Source organism: Pundamilia nyererei, unplaced genomic scaffold (assembly GCF_000239375.1).
Source record: "Pundamilia nyererei isolate P.nyererei 1_Seehausen unplaced genomic scaffold, PunNye1.0 scaffold00090, whole genome shotgun sequence".
In the NCBI taxonomy this organism is placed as follows: domain Eukaryota; kingdom Metazoa; phylum Chordata; class Actinopteri; order Cichliformes; family Cichlidae; genus Pundamilia; species Pundamilia nyererei.
This window is the reverse complement of record NW_005187491.1, coordinates 624,401-649,541: the sequence shown is the minus strand read 5'-3', so window position 1 is coordinate 649,541 and position 25,141 is coordinate 624,401. Positions and strand designations below refer to the sequence as shown.

The 25,141-nt window shown below is 40.2% G+C and overlaps 1 protein-coding gene across 1 annotated transcript in view; it reads left to right on the top strand.

Annotated features, from left to right (window-relative positions):
* bbs9 (Bardet-Biedl syndrome 9) overlaps positions 1 to 25,141 on the top strand; it is a 170,151-nt gene that overhangs the window by 78,966 nt on the left and 66,044 nt on the right. The window contains exons 19-21 of the mRNA XM_013912433.1: positions 11,496 to 11,678; positions 18,004 to 18,253; positions 18,335 to 18,406. Of these exons, the coding sequence (XP_013767887.1) occupies positions 11,496 to 11,678; positions 18,004 to 18,253; positions 18,335 to 18,406 (505 nt within the window). The remainder of the gene's footprint in view (positions 1 to 11,495; positions 11,679 to 18,003; positions 18,254 to 18,334; positions 18,407 to 25,141) is intronic.

The window sequence follows — 25,141 nt, the reverse complement described above, 5'->3', positions numbered from 1 at the left end:
TTATCCAGTTGTGGAGTTTTTGACACATGTCTGCCTTCTCTTGGATATCTAAAAATGTTGTTCAAAGCATCCATCCATTCGCTTCCGCTTATCCTTTCCAGGGTCGGGGGCGGCTGGAGCCTTTCCTGATTGCTTACAACTCGGTCACACTGGCATGGAAGGGGTAGTAAAAACAGAGTGAAAGTTGTATCTCACCAAAACATTCACAGCACTTTCACAGTTTTCACTACCACTCAGACAATAGCTGGCAAGTGTATGTAGAAAAGTAGGTGTCTTCCATGCAAGCTCCGGGCAACTGTTGCAGTCTGCTAGCTACCAAAGGAGAGATTTTTGGTGCAGCAAAATAAAAATGTGTGATCAGTTTTAATTTTCAGCCACCAGCAACCACTAGTTGCATAGAGCTAACTACTCAGGAAATACATATTTTTTTTCTTTCTTGCAACCTCTCCAGATAGTTGCCAACGTGCCTCTGGGCACGTTTAACTGTGGCATTTGCAGTACATCTGTCGCATGAGGGATATTTTCTTCTGCAGAGTAATATAACTGTTGGGCATAGCTCCTACTAAAAAAGCTCGTGACAAGGTTTGTGGGTCATTTTTGAGTACATGTGTTACAATTTCTACAAAGAGACATTGTAAAAAAATACTGTTGTTGTTTTTCATTTAGGGGTGAAGTTTCACCTGAAAAAATAATTATTATATTAATATTCCAATTATATTATTGTAACACATTGTCAAATCCTTTCTGATTTTGATATTTTCTATGATTCGAGTTTTGAAAATTATTAAAGTTATTTATTGCTGCTCTTTCGACACATTTGTGACTTAATGTGCTGCAGGTGTGACCGAAGATCTGTCTCAAATTTATGTGTAGACACAATCTAGACATTTTTTGGAAGCAAGATAAGCCGTCTAATCGTAGCCAAAATCATCAGTGCAGCCTTCACACAGAACCCACTCCCTCCTCCATCCAGCTGGACGGACCAAACCCGCTCATTATGTCAGCACTGGGTGGGCCTTGACTCAACCAGCAAGCGAATGTGTGTGGGTGTTGGAGGTCACTTCTGAACCTGTCAAGGTCAGGTCTCACAGCCTGGGGCTACTGGCAATCTGGGGCTAGGCCTGGGTGTTAATCCTAGGTTGGGTGTCACTGCGGTGGGTCACACTCTGCAATTTAGTCCCCTGCTCTATCCAGGGCCTCTGGCCCCTAAGGACCACCCAGCACACTGTAGCAACTATTGACCTCTGTATCTGTGTGTGTGTTTCACAGAGAAGCAGAGGGTGTTTGGATTTAATTATACAATTTATTTTTTTGCCAGTGTATAAAAGCCAAATGCCTTAATGCATTTAAGCAGTAGACACCTTAAGTCTGAATTTGCATGTGTGATTGCAACATTTTGTATTTGCATATTTGCAGCTATGTATCCTGCTTTTGTATGTTTTGAAGTTATGTTGTTCTTAAGGATTTGTGTTCATTTCTGTAAACTGATCTGCCCATATTTAGGACATTTTCTGACTACAGAAAGACAGACATATTCATCCATAAGTAAGAGGAATGAGGGGAGTGAGGGAGGGAGTGCAGCTCTCCCACCCACAACTTATCAGTGGAGAATAAAGCTCTTTGTTCATGACCGTGTGAACACACGTGTCAAAGAAAAGCAGAAGGCCTCTCTCTCAGTCTCACCAGCCCAGAAAAAACACAAGAGTTCAGCTGACTCTTTGTCGGAGTGGGACAGCCTCATAAATCACTGCACAGGGTTAGAGCAGTCATACCGCTGAACGACGGCCTGTTAAAGCATCTCTGACAGCCTTGATTGGGCAGGAGGTCAAAAAAGTAGACTTTTACTTTTTTGTTTAACCAAAGAAACCACATAAACATTAACATGTCTTGTGTTTTTTTTTTTTACATTAGAGGTATTTAGTTAGTTGCTTACAGTCATCTAGATTGTATCAAAGAAAGTGAAACAGTGGATTGGGTATCAGCCTCTAGATCTACATCGCTCATCGTCACTGATCAAGTAATTTTCAGAATGTTATTGAATTTCTTTAGCTAATTAGTTAATAATTATAAGGCATTTTTGCCTTATATCTGTTTTTCCTCAAACTGCCCAATTTTCTTTTCTAAATTGCCCCAAACAGTTGATTTAATTGTTTTAGACAAAATGAATCTTTTTATCAGGTATATAAAAAAATATAATTGTTTACTTACATCTTCTCACATATGCAGTTTACTTATTTTTCTATAAAACTGGATATCATTTTACATTTTAAAACAATTTCCTTGAAAAATATTTCAGTGGCACTTAAGAGGCATGTCCTACCTGCATAGTATTGCAATAATGATTTGCTTGCCTTACTTGAGGTCTGTCCAGAAAATCCAGTATTCATAGTAACAGCAGTGTCCGTAATGTCTGTGAAAACACTATTGGCAGTTATACATTTACCACTCCTCAGTTTAGTCCCTTGCCACTCCGCTATCAGAAGCAATTCAGAAGCCCTTGTTGGGCTGCAAGAATGTACTTCTTGCACTTTTTGATCAGTCCAGGAGTTATCCAGATTAACACCGGTAATGCTGACCTCAAGTCACACTGCAGTGGTTTGGAGCTGAGAGTGCTGCATCTACAATGAGGATTAGCACCTCTAAGACTGAGGCCACAGTTCTTATCTAAAAAGGGGTGGACTGCCTCGTCCAGGTATAGTTGCCTAGTTGCTTCAAATGGCGGCGTTATAGTTTCTCGGGGCACCTGTTCACAGTTCGGTGAAATATGAAGTAGGAAACTGACAAATGGAGTGGTTTAGTGCCATCAGTCATAATGACACTGTATCCATCTCTTGGGGTTGTTTGTTATTTATTGATCTGTTGATTTGTTGAGCTGTGGTGAGAAAAAAAGAAAAAAAATCTGAATCTGTGATGTTTTTTTTCTTCTCAGAAAAGAGCTTTCCTGAAACAATCTATGGGTTCATCTTGAAAGACTATAACTCATGGAAGCTCCTCAGTTCCCCTCAGGAGAGCTGGTAGTGGCTTTGGATGTTCAGGCAGGTCTATGTAGACTGTTGCTCCTGCGACCAGGACTTGGATCAGTGCTAAAAGACGGATAGTTGGACGGATGGTTTCCTCCAGCCGATAATGGCATGTTGTCCGTATATATACTAACAAATTATTGTTTTAAGATGATAGGCTCAATGACCTGCACACTAAAATGCAGTAAAATTAATTGTGATTTTTTTTCTATGAGACATTTTGTGCATGATTACTAAAGCTAATTTGCCTGAGTAGATATAAAGTTAAGCGTAGATATAAAGACAAACAAAAGAAGAGGATGTGGAAGCCTGGAGTTTATGCTTATCTGGTGGATATGCTCCAAGTCTTTTTCCCAGCAGATGATAAACCATGAGAGGTTGGATCAGGTTTGGTTGCCAGATCCTATCACTTTATCCTCTACATCTTTCCTCATTCGGTACTCCATTCAGACTTGAGTAAACAATCTTTTTTTCACCCTACCTTTTATTCTCTGTATTTTATTCAATTTCTTTGTGGCCTCCAAGTTTTTTCTCCCCTCATCTCTCTCATCCCCTTCTGTCTATTACACTCTCTTGCTCTCTCCTCTTGTCTTATCAGTGGGAGTGTAGACAGACAGTGTTATCAACACGGTGTGTGTGTGTGCTTGTTTTGACCACAGACAATAGTGGTTACTGTCTGTCTGTCTGGCTATCTGTCTATCAGACACTGGTAGAAGAGATGCTGATCACTCTGTCACTCATCCACCAGATTGCTCTGTCTCCACCGTCCTCGGCATGTCTACCTCCTAACATACCATCTAACTGCCTGACCCTTTCATTTTAGCTCAATCTGCTTTTTTAAAGAAATCATTATTGCCCAGGTTTCTTTTTTTTCACTTCAACATTTTGGTGGTCAAACTGGTTGGTTGCAGTCCTCATATAATGAGTTTTTCCCTCAGACAGTTTGACCTGCAGAGGATCAAACACTGCGCTGCAAACATGACAAACACTGCTAAATGATGCTCAGTAACCAAGCCAAAGTAACTCAAAGTGTACGTTTAATAGTCACAATGAGCGCTATCATTTTCCTGAGCTGACTACGATGATTAAGGAGGTAAAGACCAAAGTGAAAAGCAGAATATGTTTTTTGGTGATGGACTGAAGACATCAAAAGTATTTGGTACCTCTTTATGTTTGTGTAGTATGATATCATAAGCTAGTGTCTGACACTGCACTGTTTAGGTTAACTCCCTGAAGGTCTTTGTACACCCCTGCACTGTATTTGTGTGCGTGTCTGCAGGTGTTTGGCAGCCAACATCAGGCTCTACAACAGCACAAAGGAACTCTAATGAGACACATATTTAGATATTTGGGCCTCACCACTCGACACACATAAGTGAAACAGTGAATCTGTTACTGTTCTTTCAGTACTGAGGAAATGTGGTCTTGTGTTAGTGAAAGCACATTTGATCGTGAGCAGAACGGATGTTAATGGAAGTCTGTGCGATCGTGAGTGTTTGTGTAAGTGATACTGTGTGTGTGTGTGTGTGTGTGTGTGTGTGTGTGCGCGCGTGTGTGTGTTTAAGATGATTTCAGGAGCTTGTGCCTGTCTATGTAATTGTATCCATTTGTGAGTATGTCTATTAGTCGTCCTGCGTGAGGAAATGGGCTCTGTATTTCCAGCCGTCGTTAAACTGAGATTCTAATTAGCTCTTTAATTAAGACACGGAAACACATGCACGTGCACACACAACCAACTGTAACACATTCATTTGACCTTAGTGTGAACTTTTTCAACTTCGTTCTTCATTTCTGTCTTTATACTCATACTGTAACCCATCTCCTTTACTTCTTTGCTTTCCTGTCCTGTAAAACATTGTTTTGCTCCTGTCCCTGTCTGTGTTTCACTCTCACCCAGCTTGTCTCTCTTTTCCTTGATGCATCGTCCCATAATACCCCGGGCTGAGAGCGATGTGTTCTGCCACGTTGCTTTCTTCCAAACGGACTGCTGTTATTTTCCACTTGCACAGATAGTGCAGCACTGTGTGCACAAAGTCAATTGTGTATTTGTAGGCGCACCTATCTTTAAGTTGTATGTATGCATATGTGTTTTCATATTGGACTGTGTGTGCATGTGTGTATGTGTGTGTCTGTGGCTTGGAGTTCATCCATGCTGTTTGCTGCGGCTTACTGAGCAGGAAACATCTAATCTGTCGACTCTGTGGAGGATACGCTCACACAGGAACACACACACAAAAAAACTCTGAGCTTTATTTCTTGTCTGTTTCACTTTATGTAAGGATAAAACTCTGGCAGCAGATACCTTTATTTTATTTTTCCACTTGCCGCCATGTTGACTTTTACTAACATTCAGCGATGTTTGACAGAAATGCATTTTTTTTGTGTGCATTTGGCTCGAGATTTACTGCGGAGCCTTTCACAGACTTCACCACTTGATATCTGAGCTGCTACACAAGTGCTTTTGCGCTTTGTGTTGTAAAATTGTCCAAACTTGGCGTTGAGTTATACTGTAGCTGTTGAAAGTCAAACAGGAACAAATTCTACACCAAATTATCAACTGCAGCGCTGGAAGGTCATGGACTGGGTAGCACTTTTCCACCAGTTTTTTAAAGGACATAGTTTGACTAGTTTATGTTTGACATCATATCTGTTAATATTTAACAGCATGTATAATAGTGCTTTTGAAAAGAAAAGTACTGTTAATGTTACTAGTGAGTGACTGACCCGATCCCCGTATATTAAATGTGGGGCAAAGAAATATGTCTGAGTTACTCTAGCAGTTACACAAGTTAGAAATGATGATGGTGTGCAATTTCATTATTGCATATGTCAGACGATGGGAATGTTAATTGGGCTACAAGGTAAATACTGTGATTCTTGACGTTCCAGTGGCTTGTTTGACATCTTACACTGAGTGTATGCTTGCTCTACCACCCTAACAAACAAAGGCGTGCACTAAAAGTGACATCACAGTTGGTGTCTTTGCCATGATTTCATGCCTTGTTGTCATGCTGGCATTAGATGTGTGGCCATGGCTGTCTTGAATACACAAGTGTACAATCGTGCCAGTTTGTACCACCATTTCAGTGGTGCAGGAGCTCAGAGAGAGCGATGCTTCAACAGCTTCATAAGATGACACATGTGGAGGAAGCTTAAAAACACAGCAGTGTCTTTGCATATGATTTTGACTTCTTGTGTCCCTTTATCAGCACTGATGTGAAGTTTTCTTTCTGAGTAGTGGTACCTGTTGCTCAGGAGAATACTGAACAAGTCCGGCACATGCTCAAGCGCCACTTTGAACTGCGACAGGGCTGTTGTGCATTGTCTTAGTTAATATTATGATGGTGACTTTAGAGTCAGTTTTTTTGTTTTTATAGTTTTTATTTTTCACTGTATAAGTCATATAACTGTATTAACACAAGGAAATGAAATTACATTAGTGGCATTTCCTGTGTTTTCTTTCTGCTTCATGGGGCATATTTATTTTAAGTTATTGGCTATGTTGGTTATTCTGAGAGATAAGGTGGCCCTGTCTATTTTAAAAAGTTCAAAGTGCTGCTTTCTTTGACCTAAACGCTGCGCACTGGAATGATCACTGTAACCATCTTCACATTATGTTAATTCAAAGGAACATGACATTAGCTATATCTTGCTCATCATATATACATGATTTTAAGGGTGCTAGGTTGGTTTATATACTGAGAATAAACTTCATTAGTCAAGCACAGAATTCATTCTGAAACTTTTTCTCCTCCCTTCCTTCCTTTGAACAGCATGGCAGCCAAATGTGAATCCTGGGCAGCTAATTCTTAACTCTAACTTTTTAAATGTTTGTTGCATCTCAGCTTAAATTTAAGAGTCAGTTACATTTTGTTGTGTGTGTGTGTGTGTGTGTGTGTGTGTGTGTGTGTGTGTGTGTGTGTGTGGATATAGAGTGTGTGCTCTAAATACTGCATTTCCATGGATTTGGTAGATAGGGGTATTGCTAATTTCTGTTTGTGTTTTTCTGTACTTTTCTTGGGTATTTTTCTCAGTACATGTGTGTGCATATCTTTGTGCATTTGTGCGTGAATAGATAAACATGACTGTTTGTGTATGTGTCTGTGTGTGGTTTGCAATCCCCAGAGTAACGTAAAATGTTGGCTTGTATTGGAAGCTTTGTGCTCTGTGTTTGCATCTGAACAAGTGAATGGATGGAAGAAATTCTAATAGAGGGAATTTTTCTTTAATAACATCTTTCATAGACTTTCAGTCTTTCCCTCTGACTTTTTTTTTTTGACGGTCTAGGTTAAAGGGCCATGACGCTGTCACAAACTTGTGCCTTGTCACTGAGATGTAAACCAGGTTTAAGTGCATAAGATGCAGCAGAATGTCCCTTTATGTTTCAAATAGACTCCAGACTTTATTGCAGACACCTCGGGAGGTCGTAACCCCAGCAGCTTCAACTGCAGGTTGTTTAAGGTCACCAGTAGTTCAGCTGCTGACGTACAACTAAATAGCTGTGAGAGGGATGGTGTTGATGTCCAAGTTTAGAATTTTTTTAAGCACCTTTTCTGTCCAGGCTTCCTGGAAGCTGATTTGTATTGGTTATTTGTTTTTAACATTTGTGTATATATTCTGTACATATCTGTGTGTAAATGGATGTGTGTTCACATTTGCATGTTTTTATATCTCTGTTCTGTGTGTGTGTGTGTGTGTGTGGGGGGGGTGTTTAGGCTAAATGTGTCTTTGTATTCTCTCAGCTGGCATCAATCAGAGTGTGTGTGTGGAGTCAACCCACTGCCAACAATGAAGCCCTTCACCAAACCTGGAGCTTTTTATCAATACGCACACACAGACGTGCACACATGCACATTTTCAGAGATCTCGAGGGGAAGGTGGATGGGGTTTTGTTTGGATCTTGAGAAGGATGAAGGTAGTCAGTGTGTGTGTCTGTGTGGCGCATGGCAGAAATTTAGCATTAGAGTATAAAGAGTTCATGTACGTGAGTTGTAGCTCGTGAGTGTTTTTAAATGTATATTTTTTTTTTTCACAATTCACAAAATTAGACTCCCAAAGATCCAACAGAATTTTGCAATTATTTATTATTTATCTAAATACTCTGAGCAGTGTTCCCAATAAGTGTGCAGAACTTTACAGCTTTTTACCATATGGTTGTACAAGATGCAAGGGAGGAAGAGAGGGAAAAAATGAAGAGAGCAAGTGAGTCAGAAATAATTTACATTCGGTCACACTTCTTTAAAAGACTTAAGCCAAGCTTATGTCTTTGTGTACTCATGAAGGTTAGACTGGGTTAGACTGGCAAGACAGTGATGAGAAATAGTTAATCATTTGGCAAGAATGCGTATGCATGTGTGTGCATGTGTGTCTAACTTGAGAGTTGTGAATGACATGGCACCCACAGATGACCTCAGCCTTGAATGAATGCTTGAGTCCTTTTAGGTTTACCACCAAATGAAAGGAAGTGAATTAAGACTTTAACTCTGACTGTTTACACTTAGTGTGCAAGTCTTAGAGGAGGCTCTCGTACCCATGTACTCATGTTTGTAGTTTAGTATTACGCAAATCAAAACGGCTTACTTAAGCAATTGGTGCTTTACCCTAGCATGCACACAGCTATACACTCACTCTCTCACTCACTGACTCTCTCTCTCTCTCTCTCTCTCTCTCTCCCCAACACACACACACACACACACACACACACACACACACACACACACACACACACACACACACACACACACACACGTCATTTCTGAGTCTTCCATCTCTGTTTTCGCAGTATCAAATGGCAAGCGCTGAATCCATTTGTCAAACAAACTCCTGGCGTACGTTGGCACTCAGGCCTGCAGATCACTCATTTATCTGAATACACACTCTTCCATTAGTCCCAGATCTGCTTTCACCTCTTCTTTTTCTCTCTCTGTCCGTTCATCTCTCTCCTCCTCCTCCTGCTTCTCTCATTTCCCTCCTTGTCTTCATCCGGCTTGCCCTTTCTTGTTGTCTTCTTATTCATCCGTCTTGCTCTTTCATCGCTTGTTCTCTACTCATCTCCACTCCTCTGTTATTGCAATGATACAGGGATGAAGGGACTGACCCCTCACTGAAGGTCAGAGTTCACATGGTCCTACCACACCTCATATATGTATTCTCTCTCTTTCTGCCTTCTACTGCTGAGCTGCGTACTTGAGTAAACGTTAGAAGAGCTTAACCCTCACTTTTGTGCTGTTTAACCTAATCTTCATTGCAAAGCAAGTATTTCATTCCTCTTTGCTCCCCGTCTATGTTTTTGATTCCTACAATTCTTAAGAAAACATGCCTTCGAAAATACTGCCAACCGAGTGTATGGGCAAGTCATCAGAGCAAGCAGTCTCTACATGTAGAGAACAATTTATTTGAATTCTGCTGTGTTTCGTCTTTTTAGTTTTGTTTATTTTTAAACTTGAGAAAGAAGAAAATCCGTAGTAAACATTCTCTAAATGGGATTTCCAGTGCTCTAACAGGAGAACAGCGGTGCAGTTTGTTCAGAGAAAAAAAACTAAATCCAGTAGTCTGCAGGAAAGAGCCATAAAGCACAAAGGCTGAAGGGCATGGAAATAATGGACTGGGGTTTATTTCCTCCTGTTGAAGAATATATTGGTAAAGGAAAGAGTGAAAGAATTTTTAAGAAGTTGAAGAAATATTAGAAAAAAATCCTAAAAGGAAGATTTCCACTGGTAATGTTTAATTAATTTACAGAATTGTTGCAGAACTGTCCTGTAAGTATTGCATTTAAGATGTTATTGTCAAAGCAATGATTTTTAAAAACATACCGAGCATACAGGTGGGAACTTTAAGTGGGTGTTATAATGTGGATATTGAATGCAATATCTTCCAATTGATATGAGTCCTAAAGTGGTAAAATGGTGTGATTTGCATATTACGCATTACCTTTAAGCTGAGAGCTGGTTAGTTATGTAATGAATATACATATATGTACTAACAGGTCATATATCAGTCAGTGCTATTCTTCATTCCCAGGTTAAATTAGTTTCTTCAGTTGCTGTCCTGGAAGTTGAGAAATGTTGAAATATGTTGAAATCTTTCTGTTCCCAGCGGTTAATTCACCTGTAGTATCTTTAAGTTGCGAAATGTCAGTTACTTCCTATAATTTCTGGTCACCACAATGCTGTGAATCACTTCCAGTGTAGCTTAACTGACTACTACCAAACTAATGTTTATATGGGTCTTATGGGTCAAGAGTCTTAACCATTCAAGGGAACTAGAATTGGACCCAGATCCACATACCTACTGTGACACCTTCGAGCATTTTCACCATTGCGAACTTGGTTGCAAAAACCTGGATGTGATGAGGAGGGACACACCGGTTGGCTGATAACTTGTCATTGACGGGTTGCTTGTCATGTAGCCTCACACATGAGATAATCCTCTTTTTTGAAACGCGGTATGATCAAGATTTACGAAACAGAGTTCATTTTTTATTCATTATGTCCCAACATAAGAGACTGAGCCCATGGACTGAGCAAGAACATGTTTAAACAAGAAATAACAGAAAGCTGTTTTCCCATAAACTTCTACTGGACCAGACGTCTTTTTGCAACTACAGCTGTCGCCCTCTAGTGGCCTTAAGATAGAATGCAGATTTAGGCTCTAGCTTCATTGTAAATATACCGGATTAGCTAAAACTAGACAAGAAAGGAAGGAAGAATCATCCTGTGTGTATAGCAGTTTAACAAATGATTTGACTGTCTCTTTCATCTCTGACAAAGCAGTGTGTTTGACTTGCGTTGTAACTAGTAGTCCATCAAAAATCTTGCCAAACATGTCATCCCTACACATTATTTTAAAATTTAATTTCAGATGTTAAAGGCCAAAAGGGAACTGTGAGATCTTAATATTGCAGCAGGGAATTGTGACCCCCGTTATAAAAATAATACACAAAGATGAAGTGGTTCAGGGTGAATTCAGGCTAACACACAGTGAGAGTAATGAAGAAGCTGCAGACTCGATGCTCATAAAACTGTTTACACAGGTTTTGCCGCTGATGTTTCAAGTCTTTGGGGATAAATGGGTGTGTTTTAGAGAAAGTGACCCAGCAAGGCTTTTAGGGATGATTTGTCATTTGGTCCAGCAAGAAAGCAAAGGGGGAAATCTGGCTTTTGTGTCATATTAAGAAAATATAATAATTATGGAGATGACTCAGAAGAAAATACACAAAAATTCAAAATGACTGGAACCAGAGGTCAAGTTGGGTAGCCAGCAGATTTATATTTTTCTTGGCTGACTTTGAAGCATGTTTATAATTTTTGACAAGTATTCAAGTTTTTTGTAAAACAAACTGGATCAAGATCAGAGGTGAAGTCACAGCTCCTTAAATGCAAACCGTTGATGTATGAATGCATTTTCATCACCTCTGTATGCAATGGTGATTCTTGTGATGATTAGGAGAGATTTACCAGCTCCTGTCTCCTCCAGGTAATGGCACTGGCAGAGGCTGCAGAGGAGAACCGGGCACTGCTGGAAGAGGCGTTTGTTCGTCTGCGGAGTGCCACACACCTTCTCGTGCTCCTGCTGTCCCTGTGGCAGGGCCTGACCCCCGATCAGACCAGCATCCTGGAGGCCACACTGCTTCCTCTGCTGCAGGACACACCGCAGCTGGTACACAGTCTCTCACTCACGCACACACACACACAGGTGGCCATTAACATGTCAGTATCTGTCCATCCATCTGCAGCTTGCTCAGTATACATAGACCCAGCTTAAACACACTCTCTAAAAACTTTTAAAATACATTAAGTACTTCTGGTCTCTGTGGAATACACACACAAACGCACACACACAGACTCAATCACACATTCAGTTTTTAGCACTCAACACTCACCCGTCAGCTCTGCACAGACTCAGAGTGTGTTCTGTGGTACCTGTTCATAATTTGACCATTAAATCTGATGTGTGTGTGAGTGTGTGTGTGTGTGCATGCATGTGTGAATATATATAAAATACACAAATACACGCAAAAGGTCAAGGTCAAAGAAAGGTCCTAGTGTGAATAGATGGCATATTGCTCTTTAAAGAGCCTCTGACTCAGACGTCAAGCTTTGTGTGAGAGTGTGTTTGAATGTGTGTTTGTGCTTATGTGAGCGTGGGTTGTGCACTGCCGTGTTGACAGAGCTCCTCCATTTGCTGCAGTCAGACCACGAAAGATTTGTCACTCCATCGAGACGGCGAGTGCCCACTGTGGGTGTGTTTGTATTAGTTTTTCCATAGCTCTGATCAATCCCCTGAACCTCTCATTACCACCGTGTCTATTTCCAGCTTTCGCTAACGGCGCAGAGTTACACACATGCACACAACTGTGCATAAAATATCTTACAGTACGCACACACTGTGATTGTAGACAGAAATAGCTTCAGAGGGTCAGTTGATGAGCCTCGAGGGACTGTGAAAGTAAGTTTGTGTGTGTGTGTGTGTGTGTGTGTGTTATTATAAATGGGATTAATGGCATTAAGTAAATTAGTAGTAATTAGGGTCATGTCCACAACATTAAGACAAACAGGTGGACTGAAGGGTTATTTTAGGAAATTTACATTACCTGATGCAGTGCTGTGACAACATCAAGATTCCAGTGGAGTTTTTATTAAGTTATTAGAACATTTATTTTTCTTTGTGTAACATGTTATTTTTGGCTTATTACATCTAGGCACTTCTTTTGTTGAGAGGGAATTTTGCAAACTCTTTTTTCAAAAAACACTAAATTTTCATCTGGACTTTTTACCGTTTCTGTGGGTGCACTGGCGAGGTCATTCCAGGTGAGTACAAGTCCGTCACTCAGTTAGTTCCAGGATTGTCACAGATATGAATAAAGTCTCTGAGGAGAATGGGGGTGGAACAGTTATCAATTCTTCAGCCAAAATGAACGATTGGCTAACTTAGTTAAATATTTCTCCATCTTGAATTCATTAGTAAATTCCTACATACTCTTCTGTTACCCATTACCCATTTATTGGATCTTTTTCAAATGCAGAACTTTTTTCATTTTTCAGTAAAAATGCAATTTACATAATTTCAGTTCAGTCTCACTGAGCAGTTTTACCCGCGGAGATGATCCTGATCGACATACTGTTTTTGGAGAGCAAACTCCAGTACAGCACATGATCCCAAAGTTCTGTTGGTCCACTCATTAAAAATAATAATAAACAGACAAACATGCAATTAAAATTTTTCCTGTAAGGTATGTCCTAGGACAGGACAGCAATGTGGCTGCTATTCATAGGTCGCTGCCATTCTGACCCAGATACTTGTGCATACAGTTCATTGTCAGTGTGAACGATGGATGGAGCCACGCTGACATCACTCACGAGAGGGTGGATTTATAATTTATCAGCTGATGCTAATTAGCTTAGTTAGCAAACTAAATTCATAAACGATATGGCTACAATCCACAGACATGCATATCAGGTAACTGGTGCTCAGACTAAAAAAATGCTGGAATTTTAGTCTCCAAAACCAAAGCAATAACTTTTTGGATGCTCTGTACCGCAGTGTAAGTCATAACATTAGTCAGGTAATCCATTAAAAATGCTCATAAAGGCATAAATGCTGCACACACACACACACACACACACACACACACACACACACACACACACACACACACACACACACACAGTAATTGCTTCATTTTCAGCTCTGGAGTTTTCCGCTTGGTTTCAGAACAATGACATTTGAAGTTGAACTTTATTTTGGGGATAATGATGAAGTCACAGGTAGTGGAGCTCATATTGAACAACAATTGGTGTCCACTTTAAAAAAAATCATTGTGCACAGCTCTGTGAAAAACCATTGAACATGCACCTGTTGCTGCACCTCTGAGACTGAGATTGTAGAAGACTGAAATATGAAAGTTGAGACATTTTGACAAAGGAGATACTATACACAGCAATCTCTGCTCACTGAAACGCAGAATAACTAAAATATATAATGCAATACCAAATGACCCATGTCACTTTCATATTATGTGATTGGAAAGCACAAAGAATGGCAAAAATCTGTGGCAAAGTTTATGCTTCTCAGGATATTTGGAATTAAGAAGAGGAGTTCTTTTGAGTGCAGGCTCATTACACTGCTTTTTATCTGAAAGAAAATAGAAATATTTATAATAACAAGGTCAAAAACAAGGAGGAGGTGGAGAAAAAAGGAGGAGGAGGAACACCAGAGGAAATGCATCTGTGGGGTATCTAACGAAACGTCTCATTTAGTTGCAGCCAAGCAGAACACCTCCTTTTTCTCTTCATGCATTCCTTCCTCCGTGTCCTTATATTTGTCCATAATTTCTTGCTTCATATTGTGGATCTGTAGTCAAACCACAGGTTTCTTTATAACATAATAGGCCTTCTGACTCTGAGAGCTTCTGATTGTCAGTAACTAGGCATTTACAGTAAATAGATGTATTAAAGTTGATTGTACCCAGAAGTTAAGGAAAGTAGCTGATGCTGTACTAAATCCACTCTTGATTTGGTCTTAGGATGATTGTGTGGGTAATGTTTCCCCCTGAGACTGACTGTATGGCATTGTTCTCACAGAGCCGTAACTCCGGTCTCTCAAATGACATTCGCAGTCTTGATGAGGATATCATGACTGCAGAGGGATTGCTTTTTGAACCTTTACCTGTCTCTTTGGGAGTCCTCCAAGGTTGTGTGCTAGACTCTGTTATAATTTATGTATTGCCAGCCTGTAATTCTGCAGTTACACCCAGGGTTTCTCCCTTTGTCAGACCTGATATTCCTGATGCAGTCCATAGGCTTTTTGAGGAAACTATTTAATAAGAAAAAAGAAAAAAAAGGTTTGTCTTTGTTGGTACTTCAACAGTGGAACATTGAAGCTATACAGGTTTAAAGGACAAACTATTCATAACTGGTTCTGTTTGTCTAAGCTAATAATACCACATGTGCTTTATTTTAATGTGTTTGTTTGTAATGCGGCATAATGCGGAGTTAATGTATGACTCAAAAAATACTTTTCAGTCACGAAGTGTTAACAATTTAGCATCAATTTCTCTCACTCAGTGATGCGATTGGTATTGTTCTCACTGAATATCAGCTTTTTTGTGCACTCAAGAAAAAACAAGGTAAAAATGGCGTTCTTAACATTTTGGATAATCATACATTCAGTGTTATTCAACAGGGTACTTTTATTTACTGATGTAATCCATGTCTATACAGTGTCAATATACACAAAACTAAAGCTTTCCACTCTGAAGTGTTGGTAAAAGCGCAAAAAAAGATTCCTTTTTGCTATCATAAACACAAGGAAAATAGAAGCTCTGTCATGCTTCTTTGCTGCTGCACTTGTACAACTTCTCTTTTCAAAAAGTCTTCAAAGACGACCCAATAATACAAAACCTCTCTTGTTTCTTGGTACAGAAAACAAGTTCCTCTTCTATTTCTGCATTAGTGGGAACTTTGCCGTAATTTATCGCTCTGGCCTTGATCCAAAGCCGCTCAGCTCCACCTTTCTTTGCTTCCTTTCTTCTCCTTCAGGAGGATGAATGTCTGCAGTTTAGGTTTAGAGACGTTTAATTTTCTTCCGCAGCATGTGGAACGTATGTTTCAGCGAGCGCGTGCATGAGCATGCCAAGTTTCCACAGAAACCTGCAGTTATGTTGTTCCATTTGATAACCTGGTGAGGTATTGTTGTAAGAATAGGTCACCCACCTCTATCTCGCCTCCTCCTACCCCTCCTCTTTAATTTTTCTCCTTCCAGACTCGTCCAGTGTCTTTTCTTTACTCTTGTCTTTGCTCATCTTTCGGCTTTCCACATGTTTAATTTTTTTTGGTGTCTGCCTTTCCCTCCATCATCATCTCATCTCCTTCAACCCCCCCGACCATTTTCTCTCTCGCTCTTTCGTCCTCTTTTGCTCTCTCTCTCACACTCCTGCATTCTCTCTCTCTCTCTCGCTCTTTCCCCTGTGTCTGTCTGTATCTCTCTGTCATCATCATTACAGGGTTGATTACCTGTCATTATGGCTCATTAGGGGCCTATCAGCATGGCGGCAGGCAGGAGAACGAGGTGTGTGTGTGTGTGGGGGGGGGGGGGGGGGGGGGGGGGGGGGGTGTGATGGTGGAGGGGTACCTGTCAACACACCCTTACCCTCCCAACACACACTGACGCACATACCGCATCATCCTCAGACCTACCCATCTAAATCACCCATTCAAATGAGAGATTCTGGGTTCACTGGTTTTTAGTAGGATGAGTTGGGTATATTCGTGTATGTATGTGTGGGTGAAGGATGAGAGATGGTGAACGAGGACAGCAAAAGACCAAACCCTCCTCACTGTTTTATTACTGTGGCTTTGTGTGTGTGTGCGTGTGTGTTTTCGTTTCTTTCGATTCTGAATGTCTTATCATTTTCTTGCTCTCTCATAAATTCAAAATTCAACAGGGCATCAAATTAAAAGGCTAAAATAGTTTATTCTAACTATTTGTCTCTTCTCCATCACCTTTCCAAAGTCATGCACTCGTGGTTCTTTCCTCCTCATTTCTTACTCTGTTTATGAGTGGATCTGCCTTGAATTAAGAGTTTAATGTATTCTGTTATGCAAATTTGTATCCTCTATTCTTTGCTCTAGCTTCTTTTTGCGCCATCCCTTTTTTACTTTAGTGAAGCACAAATCGAAACTCACACCTCCCAGTCTTAGTTCTACATTGCTAGTTAATAACAGAAACACAAGTTTACAATCTGATAGTATTTATTATTTTCTCTGAATGTTGATTTCTTGTTTCTGAAAACTTATTAAGACAGTTACTATAATGTAGGCCTTCTGTGTCCATTATGTCATTCTTCTTTCAGCCTGTATCTCAATAATTTAAACATACATTACCAGTGAAAAGTTTGAACACATCTTCTCATTTAAGCGTTTTTCTTTATTTTTACTACTTTCTACTTTGTATATACATATTGAAGACATCAAATATATGAAGCAAGATATATGGGATTATGTAGCAAAGAAAAAATTGATAAATAACTCTAAACTTGTCTGAAATTTTAGATTCCTCAAAGTAGCCACCCTTTGCTTTGTTGACAGTGCTGCAAACCCTTTTCTTAATAAGGGTCATGATTTAGTCACCTGAAATGGTTTTCAGTTCACAGGTGTGCCTTGTCAGGGTTCATTTGGGGAATTTCTTGCCTTCTTGGTTGGGACCATCAGTTGTGTTTTAGTCAGGTTGTTACACAGCTGACAGCCCTATTTGACCACTTTTAGAATTCATATTATGGCAAGAACCAATCAGCTAAGTAAAGAGAAACAACCGTTCATCATTACTTTAAAATTGCTAAAACTTTGAATGTGTCCCCAAGTGCGGTTGCAAACACCATCAAGCGCTACTATGAAACCGGCACACATGAGGACCGTCGCAGGAATGGAAGACCAAGAGTCACCTCTGCTGCTGAGGATAAATTCTTCGGAGTCACCAGCCTCAGAAACCGCAAGTTAACAGCACCTCAGATTAGGGCCCAGATAAATGCCACACAGAGTTCCAGTAGCAGACATATCTCTACATCAACAGAGGAGACTGTGGAAATCAGGCCTTTATGGTCAAATAGCTACTAAGAAACCACTACTAAAGAAAGGCAAAAAGGAGAAGAGATTTGTTTGGGCCAAAAACCACAAGGAATGAACATTAGACCAGTGAAATCTGTGCTTTGGCATGAGATGGATCACAGAGTGAAGGCAAAAGGGGCAAACAAGTGCTCAGCATCTCTGGGAACTCCTTCAAGACTGTTAGAAAACCATTTCAGGTGACGACCTTATGAAGCTCATTGAGAGAAGAGTGTGCAAAGCAGTAAACAAAGCAAAGGGTGGCTGTTTTGAAAAATCTAAAATATTGAACATGTTTTGACACATTCAGTGAGAATCTACAATGTAAATAATCATGAAATGAGTGGTAGTGTATAAGGTAAGCTTCCTATTTCTTTCCACAGGGTTGGGAAGAGAGCTGTGATGCTGCCGTCTCCCACCTCCTACGGACCTGCTTGTCACAGAACCCCAAGGACCAGGCTACTTCTCTGGCGCAGACAGGAGGATCAGTGCTGGGCCTCCCCAGTGACACTGCCCGTCTCAAGAAGCACATCACCCTGCTTTGTGAACGAATCGGCAAAGGGGGGCGTCTCACCCTGGCCTCTGAGGCTAATGTCCAGGTCCCTGCTCAAGTCCAGAATCTCGCTGTTCCTGGTGAGTCATTGGTTTACTTGTCTACATTCCACTTAGACTGACTCAAAATTAGACTCAAAATTTCCTTTTTAATACATTTAGGATGGGATGAAGCGACCCTGAGCCATCTTTCAGTTATGCTACTAAATACTCAGGTTGCCGGGCTACTTCAAGGCCATTGCTGCTGTAAATTAGCACTGTATAAATAAAAATGAATTAAACTTAAGGTAACCCTATTTAAAGGTTGTTACTCTGCCTCTCTGTTGAGTTGTTGGTTTTAGTATTTTAGATAAATGCAACCATGGGATTATAGGATGGGAACTTCCCATTCATCATTTTAGTCAAAATACTTTAATTCTGCTGTCTCTTGCAGAAAACAAACAGTTCCAGCAATGTAAATACTGAAAGATCCAACTAAAGTATCAAAGAATTTGGGAGGGAACTGCATTGCTACCAGATTGCTGACTGAACAGTTTCAGTGGTAAAATCAGTGGTGTGTGTGTGTGTTGTAATCTGTGCATGTTATACTGTGTGCGTGCTGGTGGACAGCCTTGTAAGCTGGTCCCTTGGTGCAGATTTTAAGGCTCAGCAGGCAAAAACACGGACCCTATTCATTTAACACCTTACAGCCAACACAGAGACTCATATTTAAATGCATCAGTACACGCACCCTTGAAATAATATACACAGGTATGTGAAAAAAATAAGAAATAATACCACTACAAACAGGTATACATACACAGCTGCATAAGTTACACAGTGCAGGCACATGCATAAAAAATATACACTCACATAATTTTTGCAAGGTAGACACTCGTAAAATCATGCATATACATGCAAATACATAAACTCTTTCACTCAGGCACCTTATGGATCATTTACTCTTGGCAGAAGTTTTAAAGGACCTTTTGACAGATCATCAGTTACACTCTTCAAGCCCAACCCCTACTGCCTTTCTTACCTCCTTGTACTCTTCCTTCTCTTAACTCTCTTTTATAGTAAAAACCAAAATGTACACCCACCGGTCACTTTAGGTATTCTTTGCTACTACTGGGTTGGACCTTCTTTTGGCTTAATTCTTCATGGCACAGATTCAACAAGGTGCTGGAAACATTCCTCAGACATTTTGGTCTATATTGACATGACATCACACAGTTATTGTAGATTTGTTATCTGCACCTTCATGATGTGGTCCATTTCACCACATCCCAAAGGTGCCCTATTGGATTTAGATCTAGAGGCCAGAGCTTCTTGACATGGTGCTGGAAACAGCTAAAAGAAGATGGGTACGCTGTGGTCATAAAGGGATGGACTAATTAGCAACAATACTCAGGGGGCGCTGTGTCATTTAAACGATGCTCAGTTGGTACTAATGGTCCCCCACGCCCTTACAAAAGGAACAGCACCCTGAACTGTTAATGCAAGACAGGACGAATCCATGCTTTCTTGTTGTTTATGCTAAATTATGACCGTGCTATCCGAGGCAGCAAAAATCAAAACAAATCAGCTCTTCTGCTCTTCAACAGTCTTCTGTTGGTAACCCAGTGCAAAGTGTAGCCTCAGTTTTATGTTTTTAGCTGACAAGATTAGAACCCATTGAGGTCTTCTGCTGGTTATTTGAGTTACTGTTGACTTCCTGTCACTTCTCAATCCCTTATCATTGTGTCAATAGATATATGTATTTACAGACAGACAAACAGACAACAGACAAACATCTTTTGCATGTTCAGTATTTTTTATGTCTAGTTCTGTTTGACCAAAACCAACCAAATTTAGTTTAAAATTGACAGTTCGATTCTTTTCAGTCAAGACATGTTCTGTCTTATAAAAAGAAGTGGTTAATTCCTGGAAATCTGCATATTTTGCTAGTGTGATTTATCAGTGAAGATGTGGCCTAATAGCATAGGGGACATGACAGTGCCTGGTGGTGCCAAATGGTTTTCCAGGACCATGTTTGCTTGTTTGCTTTTTATTCATGCACATTCTAGGGTCTAGGGACAACGCACTTTAATCAGCATAATTAATCAGTGTATGAATATGCTAGTCATAGCCGCAGTGTTTAGTTTAAATTCTTGTTCCCTTGCCAGATGTTAAATCAGCTCATTTGAGTTTACTGCAGAGTCAGTGCTGCTGACACTTACTGTCCAGCAGTTTTAAGGTAAATGTGTAAATGTGCATGGCCACATGAGGAAGTTGTAATCCTTGTGACCAGGAGATATTTTATTTTGTATTCTTATGATCACAGTTATAATCAGAAGTATCAATCATTAATCATTTACCATTGTTGAACCATCCTCCATATACACCATGAGATTTGTGGATCCATTTGTTTTTGAGAATTAGTACTGTACTGTGTGTGTGTGTGTGTGTGTGTGTGTGTGTGTGTGTGTGTGTGTGTGTGTGTGTGTGTGTGTGTGTGTGTGTGTTTGTGTGTTAGAGAGAGAAACAGAGAAAGAGGTCTATAAAGTGTTAAAGGCATGTTTATAAGTGATTATAGTGATTACAGTAATTCGGCGCATAGTTCAGTGGAGCCGAAGTCGGTCAATAAAGTGTGTGTGTGTGTGAGAGAGAAAGACAGAGAGAGAGAGAGTGAATGTGTTTGTATTTACGTTTTCTTGTCATGCGGTCTCTCCTTTCTCTTTTGGTCTTCTGCCAAAATTGACACAGATGTAGACACCACATACACACACACACACGCTGCACTGCAGTAAACAGGCGTTCGCTAACCCTGTCAGATGTTGCTTTTTCACCCGGCCGTAAACATGCACACTTGTTTACGTTTCCAACAACACCGACAGCAACCGTTTTACTCCAAGACCACAGAAACACACACAAACGCATACACACTGAAATACCGCACAATAAGTCTCACTTCATTGGTAGGGAAACCCAACAAAATACACAAATGCTCAAAATCTGGTTGAAGGCAAACTTTAAAATCTTCGTGGATTTCATTTAAAAAATAAAATCTGTTGCAGTATGCAAAATGTATTAATGAGTTGAGCACTTAATGAGAATAGAGCCCATTTGGTCAATGGATAATGAAATATCTCTCTTGTAATAAATTCTTGTTCTGGACGTCACTTCAGCTACTGGAAAATTACAGGAGGTGGAACGGGCCGTGGAGTGGGAGCTCGGAGAAATCTGGTGATGCATATCCCATATACACTATAAATACTAGTATTCCAGTTACTAATTACCGGTTGCTATTTACACAGGCGGCAATGTTTAGAAACACAAACCAGCAGTTTTTTAAAAAGGTTAATCTAGTTTTACTGTAACCATTGATCTGACTTGTTCCACTGTATGTTTTGGTTTATTGGTTTCTGCGTACTGTAGTCTGTGAAGTATAGATCTAAATCTTGTAGTATAGTAGCATATGCAAGTCAGATATAACAATTACAGTATATCAATACATAAAGGACATATTAGGAACATTAGTATATTCCAACTGGGTGTGTAGTTTTATCTGGCTAACATGTATCCCACCGTATCTCTTGTTGTCTATATGTTTCTCGCTGCGTCATTTGACCTTGTGTCTTACCCTGATGACATCATTTGGACCAATTTGAAGCTTCAGCAGCTGTACTTTGTACACATACACACACCTGCTGAAATCAGGACTGTTTATCACATGGTTCATTAGTCAGCGCGCTGTCAGCATAGCTCTTCCTTCAGCTAAAGAGGTGTGTATATAGATGCCTGCTCCCACCCACACACATACATACACTATCTAAACAAGATGACAAGATGAAGAGTTATTTGACTGCATGAGCAATATTTTTTTTTCCACAAAAAACTCATTATTGTCGTCAATCCCATCTGTGTGCTATGTCCTGTTTATTCTGGTGGTTTCTTAACTGAGGAATCTGCAGTTCATCTTGTATATTAGTCTTTTTTTTAATCAATGGCTGATCTCTTGTTTATCTTATTCTGTTGTACACTGCTGTTGTTGTTTCTCTTCTCTTTTTACGTTATGCCACATGTTTCACTAATGAATCAAACCCTGTTTTATTTCTAGCATTTAGCATTTTAACATCCTCACTTTTTTCTTTCTTTTACACTCCTCTCCTAATGAACTCAGAAGAGATTGCTTATATTCACAGTCCAGTTAAAGCAAGCAGACACTCTATATACACACACACACACACACACACCCCTATAGCACAAGTGTGTCGCTGTTATTTTCACAGTGTTCCACTGGTAGCTGTGGTTTGGGGCCTGCATCTATTTTAGACTTAAAGAGAGAGGAAAAGATGGGCTGTGTTTGCATGAGCATGCACACACATGTATGTCTGTGTGTGCACGTGGAAGGTCAGAAGACACAGCAGAGATTGAACTACATGCACTGTGTGTAAGTGTAGGTCATGTTTTGTGTGTGTTCTTGTTCAGCTGTCTTTGTTCTCTTGCTGTGGTGTTCAAATTGAAGAGTTTTCCTCCACAATGCTATATATAAAACAGCAGAGTTCTATTTTTAGAAGAGATTGAACAGTTTACTGAAATTTGTTTAGTAATTCACACTTCGAGTTAGACTTTGTTTTTTAGGCAGAAAACTAAGTATTCTTTCCTGAGCTGTTAAATATTTGTTGCCTAAAATTGCTTGTTTACATTTGTTTTTAGTTTTTAGTGATTTTATTGCAGTAGAAAAAACATGTTTGCGGGAACGACTCATAATGGTTTTTTTTTCGAGGTGCTTTTCCCGTACTCATATGTGGTTTGTAAGTTTAGACTGTGAAGACTAGACAAAAGATACCAGGTGTCTGATTCAAGCACACAACTTTTTTTAAAGAATCACACTTCCTGGATTTTGATGTGTGTTTTCAAAAGAATGTTGCTTTGAGGCTGTGTGTGTGCAGAAATGTGCAGGTCTAATGTACTGAACATTTATATATATGTGCGTACAATTATGTATATTGACGGGGGGAAGAAACGTAAAAGCCCACAGCCAAATTGCTGGTAACCACAGCGGCATAGTATCACCCCCATCTTCAAACCGCAGCCCAGAATAAAGCAGGAATGCACTGGTGTCTCCGTACTGCAAACCAAGAAAGAAATGTCTATTGAAAGCATCTTAACCCCTCAACCAAGCTGCCCAAACTGTTCCAAAACTGTCCTAAAGCAGCCCCAAACTGTCACAGACTGGCCCAAATGGTCCCACGCCGTCCCACAATGTCTCAAATCATCACAAAATGGCTTAAACTTTCTTCAAGCTGTCCTCAAATTGTTGTTAAGTGACCCAAACCATTCCCATATATATACAAACAGATCCACAAATGCTCAGATTGTCTCTTAGGCTGAACACATTTTCCAAACGTCCAAGACAATTTCCCCAACTATGTCTCCTAAACTTTTCTTGTACCTCCTAATAAGCGCTAAACTTCTATTTGTTTTGGATTTTGTTTTTTTTTTCAGATTCAGCAGTTGTGTAGATATTTATTGTGTAAGCACAGAAAATAGAAGCTCCATTGTGTCTTTAACAGGCAGAAGAGCTGACCATGCCGTTCCCATTTGGGAATCCATTCAGAATGAAGTATAGATTATGATAACTGTTATTTATACTGCTAATACTACTCATGCTTACACTTTTTCTGCTATTGCTAGTAGTAGTAGTAGTAGTAGTTATATACTTGTTATTATAGTTTGTGGGTGGCCTATCCAAACAATGATTAAATAGGCAGTCACATCTATTCTATATTCTATTGCTAGTCTAAATCTTAAGATTCTCTAAAACTGATAGCTCATCAAATGAGATAAATATAGACTAACTGTAACAGAGCACAACGTCACAACTCTAACCAGGTGGTATAATACCTACTATTTACAGAATGAGGGACAGGCTGGAATGTGTTGGAGGTCAGTGGTAAGAGACAGTCTGTGTGTTTCAGAGTAAGTTGCTCCAGAGGTGGGCTATTTCCTTACCTTATGTTGATGTGAGAATGAGGTTAAAACACATACACACACCCACAGATCCACACATTCCCCGTGAAATTGTAAGACAGCCTTAGAAAAACACCTTCCCAATTAAGAGTGAGGCATATCCCATTTCAAACAACTGGGAGTGTGTGTGTGCGTGTGTGTGCACGCCTCTCTGTGCATGTGAAGCCACAGGCTGTGCTCTCACCAATAAGAACAAGATTGGCTTTAGAAAAGGCCAGGATAAATATTAGAGAGGACTTAGGATAATCTGCACTCACACATACTCACACAGATGTAGACTCGGTGGGGGAGATGGAGACACACACATTCTCAGACACCTTAAGGTAGACGCAATGGCAGACACACACACGCACACTCTGCTCTCATACATGCACAGACACACACACAAGACAAAGAAACAATGTGTGGCGTGCACATTAAATGAAAGTACCGTGAAACTGGACAGATTCCTCAGGGAGCCGCAGAAATGGGGAGAGAGGGAAGGATGATAGGAAGGAAGGAAGTGAACGAGGATCAGAATATGGGAGGATGAGAAATAAAGTTGGAAGGAGACAGAAAAAGAAGGGAACTGAAGAAAAGAAAAAGGGATGAGGAGTGGACAGAGAATGACAAAAGGAAGTAAAGGAGTAGAAAGAACGAAAGATCAGATGGCGACAGGGATAAAAAGAGGAAAAGGAGACAGAGGGGGGAGTAGAGGAATGAAGAAGCGATGAAGAGGAGACAAAAAGGGAGGGATGGAAAGGGAGGGGGAGGCTTGATGAGGAGACTGTGAGGTAGGACAGAGAGAGACAAGGCGTCCAATTCATCGGCCTCAGGAGCTCCCTAAATCCACACTGATCCATGGGATTCTAGCAGGGATTTCGTCACGCAGACACAATCACTCCTCTCACACATCCAGGTTCTCTCTCTCACACACACACACACACACACACACACACACACACACACACACACACACACACACACACACAC